The 19,186-nt window shown below is 53.5% G+C and overlaps 3 protein-coding genes and 1 non-coding gene across 4 annotated transcripts; 1 reads left to right on the top strand and 3 right to left on the bottom strand.

Annotated features, from left to right (window-relative positions):
- Positions 1-2,224: 2,224 nt before the first annotated feature.
- BESB_077300 (zinc finger (CCCH type) motif-containing protein) lies at positions 2,225-5,507 on the bottom strand (the record flags this gene model as incomplete). The annotated part of the gene is made up of 3 exons (XM_029366091.1): positions 2,225-3,582; positions 3,887-4,641; positions 5,098-5,507. 3 exons carry the CDS (start codon positions 5,505-5,507, stop codon positions 2,225-2,227), a joined length of 2,523 nt encoding a protein of 840 aa, XP_029217522.1.
- A 2,123-nt stretch (positions 5,508-7,630) lies between these two features.
- BESB_081050 lies at positions 7,631-7,703 on the top strand. The gene has a single exon. It is a non-coding gene; the product is annotated as a tRNA-Met (tRNA).
- Positions 7,704-9,433: 1,730 nt separating this feature from the next.
- On the bottom strand, positions 9,434-12,923 carry BESB_077290 (NOT2 / NOT3 / NOT5 family protein; the record flags this gene model as incomplete). The annotated part of the gene is made up of 6 exons (XM_029366090.1): positions 9,434-9,965; positions 10,428-10,482; positions 10,794-11,136; positions 11,456-11,579; positions 11,909-11,968; positions 12,403-12,923. 6 exons carry the CDS (start codon positions 12,921-12,923, stop codon positions 9,434-9,436), a joined length of 1,635 nt encoding a protein of 544 aa, XP_029217521.1.
- Positions 12,924-15,199: 2,276 nt separating this feature from the next.
- On the bottom strand, positions 15,200-18,959 carry BESB_077280 (uncharacterized protein; the record flags this gene model as incomplete). Its single annotated transcript, XM_029366089.1, has 7 exons — positions 15,200-15,343; positions 16,026-16,115; positions 16,179-16,313; positions 17,334-17,435; positions 17,828-17,888; positions 18,032-18,096; positions 18,768-18,959. 7 exons carry the CDS (start codon positions 18,957-18,959, stop codon positions 15,200-15,202), a joined length of 789 nt encoding a protein of 262 aa, XP_029217520.1.
- Positions 18,960-19,186: the final 227 nt, after the last annotated feature.

Below are 19,186 nucleotides of genomic sequence, written 5' to 3'. Positions count from 1 at the left end.
GTTCTGTAAACGTTTCCTGTATACGCATCCACATCACCATGTCTGTTCTTCAGCAATATCTCTCCTCTGCGAGGTCGTTTCACCCGGAAAAACCGAGATCACGGAGCACGGAACACTCTGTAGTTTTTCACGCAGCCAACCTTGAGGAGCAAAGGGTGCGGGTGCCGCGGTGATCTAACGAGCGCAATCGCATCATACGAGAGCATCTGATACCAAGCTCCCTCTCGTCATTCTCTAAACGTACAGTATATATCCATATACGAAATGTCTGCTATGTATACGCATGCGCGTCGCTTCCAGCTCCAGTATAGAAAAAGAGATATGTAGATGTCTATGACCTCTTTGTGCAGGCACACGCATATATGTGGAGGAGAGGTGGAAGCACAGGCGGTGTGTTGCAGCCACATGAAACGTCCCGTTCGACGTTCTGTAGCAAGCTAAACTCTTAACTCATCGAATGAAGCCACTGTTCGAGAGTGTTTATCCTAAACTCTGTCACAGACGGGACGCTCAACTCTTCAATAAGCCTGCTGGAAACACTGCACACTGGAGACAAAATGTACACCTCATGGTGCGGAAAGTGACCTCACGCGCACATAATTTTGTTTATGTCCAGATATATATGTATTGCTGTTCCACTATCCTGTACTGTCTCAGACGCATGGAACATGAGGTCGTATGCCGCCTGCAGAATGCCTGGTCGTTGTTTTCACAATGACGTGGCGCACCGCGGCCCTCAATGTACACGTAACCACCGGTGCTAAAGAGAGGAACATGCAAGGCACACAGATAAATCATACCTTTTTGGGGCAGGGGCTGCCTAAATACCTGGGAGCGAGCAAGGGGAAAAGGTACTTCCGTGGTCTGCCCGCGAAACACCGGCACGGCAAATTGAGCCTTCCACGTGGGGAGACGTCCCTCTTTCGCTTATACACTGGATGCGACGCATGGGATGGCATACAAATGACCCGTCCTGCTGTTTTTTCACAGTCCCCTACACTCGCAAGTCGCCAAAGACATGTTGAAGGGGCCCACTCGCACAGTTTCTCTCACCCATCGTTTCGTTAATACAAACTGAGAAAAAAACTCGATGTTCGTAGATATCGATAGACGTGCACTTGGCGCCGTAGTGCCGATACAGACTGAACGCGGTTTTTTGCAAGGTGTGTGTCTGGGTCCCCTGATATCTCGGTACCCCACGAAAGAAGGCAAAGGAGCAAGGACAACCCAGGCGTTCCCATGATTTTTCTCTGGAATTGTCAGGCATCGAGACGGGAAACTATCCCAATATCTCGGAGCCTGCCTCAGCGGCCGCAGGACGAGGAAGGGATACGCAGATGGTTAAAGTGGAGGAAAAAGGGTAACCAACGACCTGTACGTAACCGTAGGATATACCACCCCAGCTCCATCTTGAATTTCATCACCTCGATACCATCACGGCCATGACAAAGACGGAATGTGCTGTGCCCGAAGTACAGGGGGGGGGCAGTGCAACGGAACGTGACTTGGAGTCTCAGGAACTACAGCTTTCTGCGCTATGAAAGAAGAGACAACTCACAAGCGAAACGGCATCGCAACTTCCTTTTCACGTATAGCCTCTTCGCTCTAACAAGCTTGCTCGATTCACACGAATATAAACACACAGCATGTACAATTAAAGCGAACATGTCTAATAACGGAAAGCACGCACTCCTCTCGAGGCCCACAAGAGTCCCACTGTTTTGTACCTGAGCTTATCACAAACTTAACTGAACCTGCACATGGAAACGAACACACCGAGCAGGTACTGAAAGAGTTATGTAAGTGTTATCTCGAGCAAGACAATTTCTCGTTGAGGGTTGCACAGCGTTTTAAAGCGCCGTTACACGCATCAATCTATAAATCCATACATTACTAATTTGGGGTACTATATGCATATAAATTAATAGATCCATGCATACGTTCGAACCCGGTGGAATTAGCGGCGTCGTACCCCGGTGGACCCAACGTCGCAAGACAGGGACGGGTGGTTGTCATTCGCAGGTGGCGAAGATGAAGTGTCTGCACTACATATCTCTCTGGGTTCCACCATGTTTTCCTGAGTTCGTTTGCAGGCCCTAGTTATCGTATTTCAGCGAGGCGCAGCGCTGCTAGACACCTCATGCGCACCTTGTAGTCTAGGTGTGCTGGCTACCAAAGGACAAGAACGAGGGGCGCGTTCAGGCGTGTGTTGCGAGATTTGGTCTCACTGCATTACATCTGATTCCCAGGCTTTCAGAGACATCGGGTTTCCCTGGTGTTCCAATCGTGAGCTTCCTTCATGCATGGCCGTATCTATTTGCCTGTCGTGATGTGCTGCTGCGTCGGCATCAAGAAGACTCGAATCGACTTCTCTCACGGCCACCAACCCAGCGAGGAGTGACTCTGGAGAGCCCTGGATGCCGAAAAACGGTTTGTGTGGAGCTTCCTCTGAAGTAAAGACCTGGCGAAAGCCACCAGGAGCCATCAAATCCGAGACGCGAATCCCCCTCTGACTGCCGATGCCTCCGAAATGCTTGGCGGGTTGTGCCGCTTGCAACTCGCTTTCCCAGGCTGACCAGTCGGCTGGAGGCTGCGTGGCGAGAGCAGGACGCGACAAACTCTCCAAGGACGGAGCAAGAGCAGCTGGGACCCGTTTGAAATTTCCCTCTCCATTTTGTTCTACTTCTGAAGGTGGAGAGGGTGGAACGTTTCTTTGGAGGAACAGCGAGTCTTCCTCCGCCTTGCCCCAGCACTGAAGTAAGAGTTGTCTTCGCAGCTGCAGGAGAATGTTCTCATGCTGGTCCTCTTCGTTGGCGCAGAAGGACGACGAAAGCACATTTTTCGCGATACTCTCTGCCATCATGTCCTGCAGTTTGCTTCCACAAGGGTCAGCCTTTTTCTCCAGTCGGATATGTTCAAACCCAGGTGGAGGTTGCAGGGGCGCGGGAGTCTGTGACTTAACAGGAGGCTTTCGTTTGTCGGCAACGGCAGCAGATGCAACAAGATGGAGAGACGACTTGAACGCAGAGTCGAACGCGCCTTCATCCATGCTTGCCTTTTGCGGAGACATACGGAATAACATATCTTCTGTGACAAAGCCAGTGTTTCCTGAGGGAGTGTCACGGGACTGAGCCCAGCATGGAGGTGTAGGCGTTATCAATGCAGCCGATGCCATGCTGACCGGTTCGAAGCTGCTGGTGCTTGCTTCCAGAGAAAAACTTTGCTTTGTCGCCTGTCCGGATGTGTCCATGTCGGAGCTGCAGAATGCATTAGGAGACAAGTTACTTCCAAGCGAAGTCGTCCCGAGCGTGCCGTTATTTCTCAGTAGTGTACACGGATCGTAACCCGTCTCGCGTTCTGCAGGAGACACCAGTGAGTGAGTTGCCATTATTGGAGGGGCAGTAAAAAGCTGCTGTTGCTGACTCTGCACGAGCAAAGGCGCTTCGTTCGGCGACATAATCCTCATCGGAGCCCCTTGAACCGAAGGCGGAGCTTCCTCGGCTGACGAATGATCGCGCAGTACAGCTGACGGGTTTTCTGAGAATCCCGCGGTCCGTGGTTCTGCTGTGAAACAAGGGAAACCTAATATGGAACACAGATGCAATTCAGAGAAGGATCAGGCAACCAACACAATGGAAAACGAAAATGAGGCACCCCACCGCAAAGGCACAGCGCGAAACATTACCTGCAGTACGGGATCATCCGTGACTAGGACCTGCCTACTGCAGTGGTAAAAGGCACACTTTCTGTTTTCGTCTTGCCGCAATTTTGAGCCTTTCCCCTCGCCATCACTATTTCCACGTGATCCCAGTACTCTTGAGCTGTACCGTAACGTGATTGTGGGATGGGCAGGGGGTACTGACTCCGCGCGGTTTACATTGCATACCTTTTCCTTGCAGCTCGGTAGAGACGTTTTCAGTCTTTGCAGCTACGGCCCGCCGTCCTCTGGTCAGGGAGCGCGGGATTCTGCTGCCTCCTTCGGTTCCCCGCGAGGCGGAAAGCGGGCCTCCATTGTCATTTTCCGAGGCTGGGAACCGCTCTTCGTGTTCTCTCGCCTGTGCCTTGTACGGTTCCACATGGGTTTCTGTCGTCAGAAGATGCACACCTTCTGCTGCTTGAGTGACTCCATCTTTTGTCTCCGTTTTCTTAGCAAGATGGATTCTCTTTGCCAGAGAGACGGTGGAGGCCTCATCACCTTCTCCAGCAGCCCTCCCGCAGTTGTCTTGTTTTCTGCGATTCCCGCTCTGCGGAAGGGGCCAGCAGCCATGTCTCCCCTGCATCTCATTTTCAAGAGACTCTGACATCTTTTTCTTAGTATCGTGAGCCGTTTCAGGTCGTTTCATTAGTGGGGACGACGGAGGTTGTGGGGTAGGCTGTCCAAGTTTGCTGTGCGAAGCTTTGGAGACGAATGGTACGTGACTTTTCCGGTCGTGGACCAGAATTTCCGTCGGCGGAATTGTGGGCGATTCGAGGCGACGTAACTCCGAAGGCGAGTGCGCGTAAGGGCATCTCACACCATAGAGACACCCGCGACCTCCTTGCTCTTGAGCAAAGCGACAAATACGCGTTTTGAATTCGGAGAAGTTGCAGGTGTAGCGAAGCTCGTCCTCCGAGTGTGCGAATCTGCATGCTTTGTTCTTACTGCAAACAGACATAGGAGCGTCAGGCTTGTGCCCATTCTGCTGTGGGGATGCTAGGCACAGTCGTTCCAATCCAGAGCTAGAAGTCACAAAATCCATTGGGCAGGCTTTAGTGTGACCATAAATTGAAAATGCCGTACCAGTAAATACAGCTACGCCATCTTACGCTCCACCGTAACCTGCGTGTTTTCCACATCGAAATCCAGTGAAAATATATGTGTGAAAGGCTTGTACTATGTATACATGATGCTTGCTTGAAGTGCTCGATCGCTGTGACGCTCTGCACGAAGAGAGCTGTGGCTGTCTGTCCCAATACGGTAGGCGTATGCCTCCCTCGCTACTTTGTACTCACAAGGAAACAAAGTTTGCAGCAAGTGTGGGTATGGACACATGTATGTATTGTCATCGAAACACGGCGAGGTGCACTCCGCGAGCGATTTAGGTCTGATTGGCTTACCATCCTTTACCAGCAAGGACAAGCGAGCACATTTTTGTTTTTCGCAGGTCGGGGAGACTTCGCATCTCGCCTACGGAATGGGCATATGGGCAGTCTGCACCCCTTGTACATCCCTTTGTTTGATTATCAATACACAGCTTTGTTTTGAACATTTGACTCGCGACGATTGCGGAACCGGGCTGGTTTCCTGTTTGCTTCCCCGCACCTCCGTAATTGCCAAGGCTAGGTGTGGAGGCAACCGAGCCTTGCGCGAGTTTTCCAGGTTTCCCAGGCTTGTCTCCCTGGTTCAGGGATCTTGATGCTCCTGGTGAATACCGGAAGACGGAGTGGTGGTGCATCCTGGGCGTCACTCTGGGGGGCGTACCGCGGAGGCTCCCCGGGCTGGTTGAGGTGGAGGCGAAAGACGCCATGGTTATGACGGTTGAGGTGTTGCCACCCACAGGGTACGTCGTTCAGTACAGAAAAGGATCATATGAGCCCGCGGCCTTATACGTAAAAGCGACCGCTGCAGACCCCTACAGAAGAGGAGTGACTCTAAGCACGGCACACCTCTCTGCACAGGTACGCACACATGACAGTGTATATACAGGGGCTTGCAAAATGTATATCCACATACAAATGTGTTTTTGGAGACCCTTTCCTGTTGGCGGAAAACGAAGTGCCGTGAAGGGACTGCCAGCCACCTGCCGGTCGGTCAACTTGGCGACGCGCGCAGTGGATCCCCTACATATTACGCGCCAACCTGTGCGTATTACAAAATCTGTTGCTTGCGCTTTCAAATTTGGGTGGATTAGCACTTCCGTCCGTATCCACGCCAAGGAAAGACACGTAGGAGAATCGTGGAACAGGGGAACAGACGCTAGTATTTCTTCTCTCAGACCCCGATAGAAGTCAAAGTTACACCAGAAGACCACTCGAGAAGAATATTAAGACACGTCCCCTCTGTGCAGAGAGAAAAACTCGGCGAAGTGCTAGATCTCTGACACTGGCTGCGCAGTTTGCCTTGGAAAAACCTGTGTCTTTGCAGTCACGACAAAAAGTTGATGTCCTCTGCGCTCTGTGCTCCACGAGCAAGACATCTCTAGTATCGACTGGAAGATTCGTGCAAAAAACCTGATAACGTGGAATGTGTTTCTGCCGCGAATTTCGGGGATTGAATTCACGTCATGAAAGCTCGTCCTCTCACGCGTTTCACCAGTTTTTTGCCAGACAACACATCACGAGGAACCAGAATGAAAAAAAAGTTGTTTCTATCTTGAGTAGCAAAACCTGTCCAACAAGGCGGTCCTTCACAGGAGAGTGTCAAGAGGCAATACGATGTATATATCTGTATTAATATGCATATATGTACTCATGGCTATGACGGCGTTCCTCTAGCTTAAACTCAGCCTCAAGTGTCCACCTTCCCCACTCGGGGGAACATGGGAAACGGTCCTCTTACAAAACTGACAACCGATGAAGTTTTTGTCGTGCAAATCACTTTCCGCATACGTCTCTCGCAGCTCATGTAATCGATGAAGCTGACTGGAAAAGTAAATATATGTGCCTACATTTCAAGGGATGACCTCACGCGGGAGTTGTATACACAGTCCGGGCTTCGACCACGGAAAAACGGCAGCCTTTCACGGCTGCGGCAACTGTACCCGTCGCACTCCTCGCCGCAGAAGCGGAAAACATCATAGCGTTCGTGGTCATTCGCGAGTATGTGGGGGCAGGAGCTACCAAACGTTCATTGTGCGCTAGATCGAGTGCTTGCCGCCGCGGGCCCAAACGCAGAAATGTGGTGCTCACGAAGCTCAGTTTAGAATGTAGGGACTGTGTCTGCGTGGAAACCAGACGACTTCCTCGTTTTATTACTATATGCCCATAACGGGCATATAGCCAACAAACGAGGATAAGGCTGCCTCCAGTCCAGATCGAGCGCGAGCGTTCTGTGAAGGTGGGAGGGGTACCTCGCTTTGCCGTGGCGCCTTGGACGCAGCATCACTCAAAATATTCCGTCATGAGCAGTCGACTCGGATAAAATGACGGAGGGCCTATCCGGTCTTCGTTAGTGGTAGCGGAGACACTGTGATTCCGAATAAGAATAAGCCGCCGCCGTAGTAACCGTTGCTTGTTCAGGGTTACCGACCCGTGCCCTCCCTTGAAGCGCACCGCCTCACTACGGCCCCGTCTAGATACCCTTGCACCGCCTGCACCAGAGACAGTCGACTCACTCAAGCAACTTTGCGTATCTGTCGCTGCTCCGTGGTGTCATCTGCTCTCGCTTATTTTTCTTCCATAAAAGTGGCAGGCAAACCTGACAAATTCTCGGGGGTGTAAAATTGAAATCCGGAAACGAGCTGTGAACGTTGTCCATGGAACCGCACACCTTATCGTGCGCTAAAAATGTATGGACTCCCCTTAGAGGCAACAATTTCTTTTTTCGGATGAATTTTCTAACGACTGGCACCGAACACAGAATTGGAGACTAGACTCCGCCCATCACTCGAAGACATGCGAGCCTGAGAGACAGCGACGAAATCGCTATCAAGGGCGTTTGGCGCAGTCGGTAGCGCGTGGGTCTCATAATCCCAAGGTCGCGAGTTCGATCCTCGCAGTGCCCATCATCTTTAAGTTTTATTTTATGCTTGCCACTTTTTTCCACACTGATGGGCAACTTTGATTAACGCCTTGTGGATGGGTTACCCAGTCACGCATCAACTCTCATCACCTGGAACTGGGAGGGCAGGGCTAGGTGAGCGCCCTACCCGTAGTGGCTTCAGGCAGAGGGGAACAGAGTACAGAATGTGTCGACGACAAGGCTGGAAACGAACGTACCGTTGTCTCATTATTTTTACCGGCCGCAGCAGGGCCTCTGCAAATAGTGTTTGCCGGCATGGCCGCAGGCATTGTGGGTAAGTTCTGCACAGGCGCCCCTATTTAAAAGTGTCTCGATATACCATATATATGTGCCCCAGGCCCGCACCTGTTTGCCCGCCTTAGCTTTTTCGTACAGTAAGACGACAAGACACGTCAACTGAAGCTGAGGCGCTTCCGCCCCCATGAGCGCTCTGCGGTACAAACGGGATGACCCTTGTAGCCATGCTTTGAGTAGACATCTGAGTTGTGTGAACTGGTTTCACTGAAGGATGCAACCACAGTCCGCCTGCATAAAAGTCAATTGGGAAAAGCATCCCATGGTGTCCATTCTTCCGCGTGTCTGCGCCTTCGATACCTTCCCAAGGCGTTTAGAATTCCGATTTTCTTACCGAAAATGGTTAGATCGAAACTGGGATATGACGCTTGTTGAACAACTCACAACAAGGTTCAGGAATACGAAGAAATGGATGTCTCAAGATGCATCTCACACACAGAGGCATCAACCCCGTCCTGGCGCCTTGAGCCGCCCTGTTAAAAAATGTGGAAAGACCACGTTATGCAAAGGAGAGATGAAGGAAAAAGGCACGCGCTTTTCCCAGCGTGCACACGCTCATGAGGTAGCTCAGAAAAACGTCCGGCGAAAGGTAAAAACTCAGTTTTCATTCCTTCAGAGACTCGGCACCACCTCTCCAACAAGCAGCTTAAGCAAACTGTCTTCGATTCAGTCACCTTACTACTTTACTCTAGACTCCCCCCCTATTCTTCGTTCTTCCGTGCACACAACAAAGGACTTGCATGATTGCATCAACACCCGAACAAGAAAAAAGACACGGAAACGGCCACCTGAGCCGGCAGCCTCTTCCCGACAAACACCGCCACACGACAGCAAAAACCCACGCTGTATCTGTCTGGTCACGAAGTGCTGCGTCGGTGATCAGTGAGGACAAGTCCGCGGTCGAAGCACCGCTGTTGTTGCTGAGGTGCAGAGACGGTCTTTTCATCGCGAAGTCCCTGTTTTCTTCATCCCAAAAACGTAGACACCGCTTTCCTTGACTCGCCCTGCGTTGATGTCAGGGTCGGCATGTCAGTAAGGCGACCGCACAGAGACCGGAGCTCCTGCTGCCTCCCACCCGTGAACCAAAAAGAAGCAAACGCGAGGCGTGGGTCTGCAGTTGACCCTTCCCATCAACAGACGATAACAGAGTCTCCAACACAGAGACACCGTCGTTGCCATGTAACCTGCCTTCTGAAAATGTCGGCGGCCGCCGCACGGCCCAGCGACCATCCGGCGTTCACAAGAGCGCCCGAGAAATGCGTGTAATTTCCGTACACATTTGCGCGTCCTGTTTCTCACTTCTTCGTGCACTCCTTCATCTCCACATATCCTCCGTCCGCTCTTTTCCGACCGACCCTCGCCCGCAACAGTCGCTCGTCTCCCCCCCCCTCTATTACTTCTCTATGTCGCCCTCCGCTCTCAGCGGCCTCCACCGCCGCTCGCGCCGCCGCCGGCTGCTCCCGCGCTCGCGGGGGCCGCACCCCCGCCGCTGGACGCGACAGAATTCCAGCCAGACATGCCGGTCTGCGCCGCTTGCCCGGCGGAGAGCGCGCTCGCGCCAATCTGTGGACTCGAGTGATGACCCGCGTTATTCGACTGCGACGACGCGAGGGACATGCCGGGCACGTGAGACGTGTGCAGCTGCGGCTGCTGCGGCTGCTGCGACACAGCTTTCTGCTGCTGCGACACAGTTTTCTGCTGCTGCTGCGACACAGCTTTCTGCTGCTGCTGCTGCGACACAGCTTTCTGCTGCTGCGAAAAATGCTGAAGGTGCTGGACCGCCGCTTGCTGCTGTACAGACACCTGCTGTTGATGCTGATGCTGCAGCTGCTGCAGCTGCTGGTGCTGCAACTGCTGCTGCGCGCGCACCTGCCGCACACCTTCCTCGACGCTCTGACGGACTTCCTCCGCTTTCAGAAGAAAAGATGGATCCAAAACACCGCGAAACTCCCTGCACACACACACACACACACACAGTCACACATCCCGAGGCCATTGAGTGCGTCACGAACGCAGCGTCATCGTCGGCCGTAACGCGAGCCGGACGAGACGCGCTGTGCTCAGTGCACGACTAGTATAAAAGAATTGGACTATTAGAGTGACTACCACACGAGTCGCATGCCGTAAAGACAACTTTGGGCTTCCACATATATCTAATACAGCCTTATGTCGTCTTCAACTCTTCCCTCAGTGACACTACTGCTCGGTGACGAGAGCAGAGCTCCTCGGGGCATGCACACACCTCCCCCTCGCTGACCGCGAGCCTTACAGCGAGCAATCTGAATATATATACAACGCTTACAAACGGACGGCGATCCTGAATCTAGAAGGCACAGTAAAATACAACCGAAGAAGAACGGCAGATTTTCTCAGCCCAGAACGCGAAAGTGCGAATCGGTGCAAACAAGCCTACCTCCGCGACCATGCTGCCGGTTCGAAATAGATCCACCTCGGAAACTCTGCAGAACCTGAGACGATGGAAGAAAGGGCGACAACGGAGAGAGACAACAGGTGAAACGAAGAAAAAAACATGACACGTCGACTCACAGGCACGAAGGATTCATAATAGAGGTCTGAGCCCTTCCCAGAACGGAGAAAGCGAAGCACACGACGTTCCTTATCTCGTAGACACAACAGCACATACAGACACGCAGTCTCCGTTTCCCTCTCCACCGGAGCCGTGAGCAACCCGCAAATTCGGCCTCGCTCTGTGGCCGTGTCCGCCTGCGTGTGTCTTATGCCGAGAGCCTTCTCAGAGCCGCGGTGGCGATGGTCTTACCCCCAGATTTTCTGTCTCCGCTGCCTTCCTCCCCCATCTCCTGCTCCGGTCGCGCCGAGGCCTTTCCGTTCTCCTTCGCGTCGTCTTCGCGCTTCACGGACTCTCTCTCGCCGTTTCCCTTGCCGGTGCCCCTGCCCTCTGTCGCTGAGCCACTGTCTCCGGGCCGATCGGCGGCGCCTTCCGAAGCCTGCGCGGCCACGCCCTCGCCCTCTTTCCCCCCCTCCGCAGCGCCAGCCGCGGCGCGTGTCCCGCCGGCCTGCGACGGCTCCCCCTCAAGAAACCACTTTTTCCACGTCTTGTGGTACTGCCAGCTGCGGTTATATAGCTCCGCTGCAGCGCACCCCTGAACGGAGACAAGCAAACAACAAAACTCTTGTTGCCACATTTCACCTTATGCTGTCACATTCTTCACTGGCGGCGTCCCGTGCAGAGGCGGGACACGGTCAGGCGCGGGGACAGCAACCCAAAGCGCACGCGCGGTCCCCCCCTCCCCCAACCACCACGTGCAGGATGGCAAGCGAGTGCAAATGCACTGGAAGTCGGGTGCGAAGCAGAAACGACTAGTTTTTCCACTCAAGAAACGCGGTATGTGCGAGTCTGCTCCGCCCAGGAGATCGCAGACTCGCGCCGTCTCCTATTGACGCTGAGACGCCGTGAATTACCTGGAGGAGGAGCCTCGGGCAGCAGTAGAATATGTAAAACAGCGTGTGTTCGTGGACCTTCTCCAGGTGAGACAGTTTGAAGGTGGGCGGAACCGGCGGAAGGTAGCACGACGGGAGCAAGGACCTGAATTGCAGCGAAGGAGCCCCCACCGATCCCGAGGTGTGAGGCCAGAGTTAGGAAGACAGACAACGATGGCAGCTGCCCCTGCAAAGCGCGAAACACAGCCGCTTAAAAGAGGCGCCCAGCGACAGATAGGCAAGAAGAGAGCGTAGGGGTGGACAAAAACACTCCGCAACCTGTCGCCCGGATCGGATGCAATCAGAGAACGGTGAGCGATGCAACGATAATAGCAAACACATCGCCAGAGATGGATGCAGAGCCCACCCGAAGCCCACCCTGCTTCACACGACGCCACATAACCTTGGGGAACGCGTAGTCGTCGCTAGACTTACTCGGCATCCCTAGCTGCAGGAGCGTCGGACCAGGGCGAGCCGAAGGAGGAGAACAAACAGCTGCGAAGCAAACCAGAGAAACAAGCGAGCCGCGGAAAGTAGACATAATGCAGATGTGACGGCACCACAGGCGAGCAGCATGAATCACGTGAGGTTCGAATCTACATGACGCGCTCCGCTGGGTGAGTGGCAAAGAGGAGGGCGACTAACCATGTGCGAAAGGCGATGCATGGCTTACCGAAGCCTCACACAAAGAGTTAGCAGCTGTGCGGCTGTGTACACAGCCCCTCACTCGGGATGGAAGACGACATCGTACGATTTTACGCTACACAAGGGTTACAAACTACCTTCTCCTGAAGAGTATACGCTATGAATTGGACTACTGGTTCAGGTCTCTGTCATTCACCACACAGAGGAGGGGACGGCGCGACGCGATTGACGAGTTTTCTCTTCCCATGTTGAGGAGGAACGAAAACCGAAAGGTGACGTCTTACTCGGGAGAGTTCAAGTTGAGACCGAGAGAGGTGAGATCCGTGCCGAGCGCCAGTATATTTAGATCGGGATCTGTCATCCGGATGACCTTGAGAATCCCTAGAAGACCATAATGGTTCCGATTGTAGACCTTGGCTCTCTGCGACGTTTCGTACAGCATTTCTTCAAGGCACATCTTCCCTCGAAGCGACGACCACGCATCCTTGGATGCCGGCACTGCGCCGGCTCTCTCCCCTCTCTCGCCTTCGCAGGCGCCGGGGCTGGCTGTGCCTGCGGATTCTCCCCCTGCGGCGGTGCGTGCGGAAGACGTTCGCTCGCCTTTAACCCCCTCGACGCCGGAGTCTGCTCCAGACGAATGCATATCTTGAGGCGTAGCTATAGACGAAGAACTGCCAGCGTGCACATCCCCGCGAAAGGATCCCATCTCCTGATGCGGAGCGTCGTTTGCTGACGATGCCGACACGTCGTGTGACGACATCTCTCCTCCGCGTCCACCTCCGCCATTCGGAGTACTCGATTCCATATTGATCTGCAGGGCGGCTGACGACTGCGCAAACTGCACAAGACAAGCCTCTCAGACTGCACGAGGAAAGGGAGGGTAAGAAAGCGCCTCCTTTTTCCCCCGCGCCGGCACGTCTTGTTGAGTCACAATCCAGCAAGGCACGAATCACGAGGAACAATCACGCCGAACACGCTTCTAACCAGAAACCTCCTCCAACCGGCCGCTCTGCGATAACCAGGGCACGAGTGTCGCACGATGCGTCCAGTGTATGTACACCACGCACGCGTATCACAGCACCGTGTACACGTTTGACGCACACCGCCTCTTCCACAATGCTTGCAGTGATAGAGAGATCCCCAAACAAAGCCGGTGAAAAAGCGAATGCGCGACTCAGATGCACCGGAAGATTATGTCGTCGAGTCTCCGCAGCCAGTCGCAGCATTCACACGTTAACCAAGCAGCCGCAGCGGATGCCAGCAGGCGACAGAACAGGAAGCACGGATGTCGACGGGCGGAATGTAATGAAAGAGCTAAAACAAATGAGACAACGATACACTACCGAAGGAGCGAGAAGCTACATAAGTGGCAGCGATGAGTGCGACTCAGCTGTAGAGGCTCAGCGCGCCCGGGGAAAAGCACACAAGGCCCCGGGTTAATCTAACCCTAAACCCTGAGACAGCCGGGAAACGACTGCTCTGCCAAGTCCTCCCGGAGCGGCTTCAATACGCATGCGATCTTTTAGGTATCCGGTACCAGCTCTCGAAAGAGCTCCTAACTGTTTCCTTTCCGGAAAGACGGACAGCCAAACATGAAACGAAAAAAGCGAGGCAAAAAGATATTCGGCTCGCAGCAGCCAAAATGCGGAAAACTCCCGCGAAGCGAATGCAAGTGATAGGGCTTTGAAAAACGATGAAAAACGGGGAAATGATGTGAAACGCGACGTGTTGCCAGTTTCAGTCGCGCGCGACAGCGCCAGAAGAAAGCGCAGAGTAACTGGAAAAGAAAACCGGCCCCTTCACCCCACGATGAAGACCCACGACTCAGAGATGTCACATTCCCGTATCTTCGAAACTGGAACCAGAATACCCAAATTATTGGCCCCGTCGAAACCAATCCTTTTCTGTGCACTCCCAGGAGACGTTACCAACGGTTAGGGGAGTGCTGGGCCGAACACAGCACGCAGTGACAAAGCTAGTTATCCTGTAAAAATCGACCTCGAGGGAGATTCTGCCGACCGCCACACCGCGCAACAGCACCGATCCTTACGACAACAGCGATTTTGGCTGTCTTGCGCAACACTTCCAGCTTTGTGTCGTACGTTTCAGAGAGGAAAAGCCAAGCGAAGAACCCTTCTTCATTTTATCACACGGCGTTTGCATGCGGACTGGCGGGCAATCGCAGCGCGAGCGATTTCTTCACTAAAGAACGGAAAAGCGGCTGCGATTTGCACAGCACGCGGACGGTCGGTGGAAGGAAACTGACTACTACACTTGTTTTTCCGATAATACGCCGACCCGGTGATCGTCCAGAAATCAATCAGGAGACACTAATGGCGAATGTTAGTGACGGTGATTCACTTTCCTCGCCGGCGAAGGGAAGTATTGATATCCGCATCAAATAGTGGTGTGGTGCGTCTCTGCCGTGCCAAATGCTGTCATCCGAACTCCAAGGCAATACCTACTCTTGCAAAATTGTGTTCGCCACCAATAAACGGGAACTCTGGAAGTCGCCCTCTGCAGCCTGGTTCCCGAATCTCATTCTCTTGTAAATACTCCCTACGATACAGCGTGCTCATCTCTGTTGTATGCGGTGCTTTGAGCGCACCGCAGCGAGGCGGAGCAAAGGTAGTGAGGGTAGGGTTCGCCATAATGCTGGTCAGCCACTACTGTGTGCAAACAACAGAAATCCGTGACTCGTACAACTTGTTGAGAACTAAAGACGCACATATCGAACCCGTCTGGGGTCGCCTGCCACAGGTAAGCACAAGCCAACGCGCTTCATTGGTCTCGTCAGACATGCACGGTTTCATTACAAAAATAGTATTGACATTTGATTCCGTGTCAAAAGGAAACGTTGCACACCGAACGAATGAATCGTGAATTGTCACCGGCAGCAAGCATGAAGCATTACCAGCAAAAAAGCTTCCACTATGAGGAGTCGCGCTTCACAGCGCTTGCTCCTTCTAGAAAGGCCACAGGCACCTTCCCCTCCGTGTTGCGTCGACGGTTCCGGCGGGCGCGGATCACAACATAGGCGTAGACTTTTTTAGCGGCGTCCTCTGAACTCCGCTCTCAGCCTCATATGCCGTGAGTGGCGTACCACTCTTTGAGGGAGTTGAACGCCCTCGCTGGCGACGCGGAGGCTGTCGCCTGCAGAGCCCTACCGGCCGACTGGACCAGACTCTCGTATTCGCGGTCGCAGGGAACTCCGGGGCTGAGATCCTGGAGAAACGCACGCGCCGAAAGAAGAAACAGCCTCTAAGAGGTGAACGACGGTGGGCTGCTCTTTTGTTCGGCCTGAAAATTTGGACGCATTCTAGCTAGCTCCCCAATATACACGTATATCTTTTTACAGAGATATATACATATCTGTAGAGAAAAGAGAGCAGCTTCCTTTCCAGCGTTGGTGCCGACCAGTGGAGCAGCCTAACGTAATCCACCGGAGCAGGGCACGAAGCCCCCAGCTTCGGAGATCCAGGACATTCGCTGAATCCCAACTTACGACTAGCAAGTCGATTATATTCTGAGGAGGCATACGTCCGCAGTCATCCACCTCGTAGGATCCGCAACTGATGAAGTTTTGGAGTTCCGCCGACAGGGTGGTGACATCGAGAACCGGACTCGGGTGACCGCGTGCCGTTTCCGTTTCAGCATGCCTTTTGATATGCCTCCATAGATTCGCCAGCAAAGTTCTCCGCTGCTGACTCAACGGGGGCTGTACCGAAGGCGAAAAGTGCATGCAGGCCCGGCAATTGCAAAAAAACGGGAGTAGTATGTCAAACTAACCTGGCGACTGCCTCCGGTGTGTGCGAGATCTAACATGGTGGAAACGGGATGCCTGTTTGTCAGTACGGATATTCCGCTTAGGCAGAAGGGGAACTGTGGTCGTGAAGTGACATTTTACCCAAAAGAATTCTGTAGCTTTTTCAAGAGTCACCGTGCCCTTGTCCGTCGTAGATAGAACCGTCAGAGCCGCGGAAAGCACGTTAGAGGCCTGCAAGGTACGGAAAAAAGGCAACCGAATGCTGTGACCCTCGCCACATACTCCACTCCTCACCTTAACGTTCCAGGCGATGAGGGTGCCAGGAGGAAAAATAGCCTTACCACAATGATTTCCTTGACTCCCGCGCAGTCGTTCAAAAATTGGTGGAGTGTAGACGTCGAGACGTTCCCGGCGGCATTCCGGTGTGCCCTGTACACAATTCTCAAAGCATTCAGATGAAGTTTGTTTTGGTAGTGTGCGAGAAATCGGCACAGCACGTTACAAGCAGTTGGTGGCTGCTGATCTGAGCGCTACAAGGGCGACAACTGCAGTTAACATCGGGTGAGTACCGCACATATCAAACTGTGAATCATGCAGTAGGACACAATGAGTCTGAATCGAGACCTCGGGGCGCAATTACGACCTATAACGCACTGTGGGACAGTAGGTGATTGTCCTGAAAGGAGTCTAAAATCGAATGTGAGTTCTTTTCGGCAACGAAGAATGAACCGAATCCGATGGCAGAGATGCGAGCAGCAATCTACACATGTCTACCGCCCAAACAGCACCGCCGAGCAAAACGCAGGCTGCCACGACTGCCGCCGAACTAGCTTACACAAGAAATTTGCGAAACATAACGAATGAGTGACGGCCAAGGTTCTGTAATATAGTCTCTTGGATTTTCTTCTGCACCTCTGTCAGCGTAACAGGGCAGCCCTGTTGAGGACAAGAAACGATCAGTAAACAAATCGGCTGCTTTGCCGTGAATCATGGATTACTCCAGTGGCTGAAGTTTGCTGGGAACTGGGAAGACTCACGCATGCCGCCGAATACTCATGCGAGGCTGCGCGCACCTGATGATGAAAGTCACTTGTCGGTGGCGCTCGATGTGACGCAGTGGAGTTACCACACTTAGCCCCCCTGCCACACCATACCTTCTGTGTGTGGCTCGGCCGCAGAGGTGCCTCTGACAACATGCACGATCCATGACATAGCCGCTCTAGCAGATACACACGGCAGCCTCGAAGCCCCGTGGACACAGATTGACGAACATGTGGCCACGGCTGCCCGATACATGTATGCGAATCAAATTCGGCGACATACATGCGAAGCACAAAAACAGAAAAATTGTTCGCATATGCCGGATGGCCCTCTATGTACCGGTACGTTTATCCCTTGTCTCAGTAGGTGTGAATACTTCATACAGCAGTTCAGAAGACGCTCGCTCACTGAGGTCCGGGGGGCGGCCGCCATGAAGTTGTCCGAGCCGGGAAGCAGGCCACGCGTTCTGTGCTGTAGTCGCTGCAGCTCCTCGTAGTCCTTATGAACACCCTGAAATGACAGCATTGCTGCTTCACGTTCAGTTGTGGCAAGGCTCATCTCACCAAAAACAGACAACATTGCCTCTGCTAGGCTGCAGACAGCTTGGCCTGATCACAGCTGACGATCCAGACAAGCCGGGGTAGGAGTGGATTTTTTCAACAATCGACAAATAATATATCGTCTACATGGTGTGTGACAGGCCGGCAGACAGACACACCTTAGCTGGTCGGCGCACTCGTAATGCGTGGCGAAGAGAGAGGCAACTGTGAGAGCGGACCACGCACGCTGACAGAGCAAGGCTGTTAATCCAGCACGAAACAGTGTGGTTCTACCGTCGCTGTTACCGCGAATAACCGCTTCGCACTGCCGAAGAGTGGCTGGATACTTGATTGAGCGCTTACTCCGTAAAAGTGTTCTGGAGGGCACGTGAAGTCGGAGCATCTGTTGAATTTCGGGACGCTGCTGACGGGCCCCAGCCAGGGAAAAGCAAATCAGCAACGACGCCGACCTAATAAGCTGCCGTCAGGGGGCTGCAGTGAAGCGGCGCCGCAGCAGCGGTCGTCGTATTCGTGAATTCCCTTCTCCGTTCCGGCTAACGAACTGACTTATCAGTGGGGGTCACGGGACTCCACCCCGGGAGGCGCCTCGTCTCCGCAGCTTTGTCGCGAGCCTGCGCGTTTAATAAAGTGCCGCACACGACACTTTCTGTAGAAGGGATGGAGGGGGATCGTGTCAGTGCGGTAGGCGAGCTGGCATTCAGCAACGAGACGTACTGCACGAGCATCCTTTGGGAGGAAAGGCGCTTCGGTGGTGGCGTGTGGACGGGTCCGGCCAAGTCCCCTCAGATGGCGCCTACGTCTTACAAGTTCCACGAAAATCGACGGATAAGTGAGTAAATGGTGTGGGTGAGGCGGGCTGCCGTCTTGTTGGTTTGGTGTAGCGCCCCCGGGAAGTCGGGAAGACATCAGCGCCGCAGAGAGTAATAACGCTATAAAGAGACGAACCGACAGCGTCGTCACAATTCCGAATCTGTCTTACAGGATGCCGGAAGGTGTCTGCTGCCTCCGTCGTCCCGGGAAAGTCATCGAAGCAGGCTCTTGCATCAAGCCGTTTCTGAGATGGGACCGGGGCCCGAACAACAGGCAGGGTACCAACTTTAAGGAAACACATTCGAACGCGTGCGACCGCGCAACGGCAATGCCTGTGAGTGGACCAGGTGCTTCAGCACAAAGACTAGGGCCGGCACCACCAAAGAATGTCAAAAAATACACCCCATGTTGCCATGCGACACCAAAACGCCTAGGCAATCTGTGCTGCGGCGCACGCTCCAGCTGGGTTTACCAGCTGGTCGGCACGCTCTTTGAGCGCCTCGTAGTAGTTTTGCTTTTCGAGGGGTTCGTCTCTGAACGTCAGGTTCAGATTCTGATCATCCTTCACTACGCCGACAAGATCAAGGTGGCAATGGTGACTGAGTGCCTGGGCACCTCCTCCGCTCCTTCGGGTCTCAGCTGTCACTCTCTTGGAAAATTCCATATTTGTTGTTGTAAACTGATCCACAGGGTCGTACCGCCTGCCGCCATGAATCCGACGAAACGTATCTGCATCGCCTTGAGAAGAGCTGGTGACACGTATGGCATTCAGCCATCCAGCAGACACTGGAAAAAACTCCTCCAGATGCCTTTTGCTCGGACGGCGGAGCGACAACGCTCCGCCCTTGCGCCCCGTGGGTGAGAAGTGGAAGATGAAGTAATAGGGTGACG

Source organism: Besnoitia besnoiti, chromosome VII (assembly GCF_002563875.1).
Source record: "Besnoitia besnoiti strain Bb-Ger1 chromosome VII, whole genome shotgun sequence".
Lineage (NCBI taxonomy): Eukaryota > Apicomplexa > Conoidasida > Eucoccidiorida > Sarcocystidae > Besnoitia > Besnoitia besnoiti.
The sequence above is the reverse complement of the archived record's forward strand: the minus strand, read 5'-3'. Positions and strand labels throughout refer to the sequence as shown.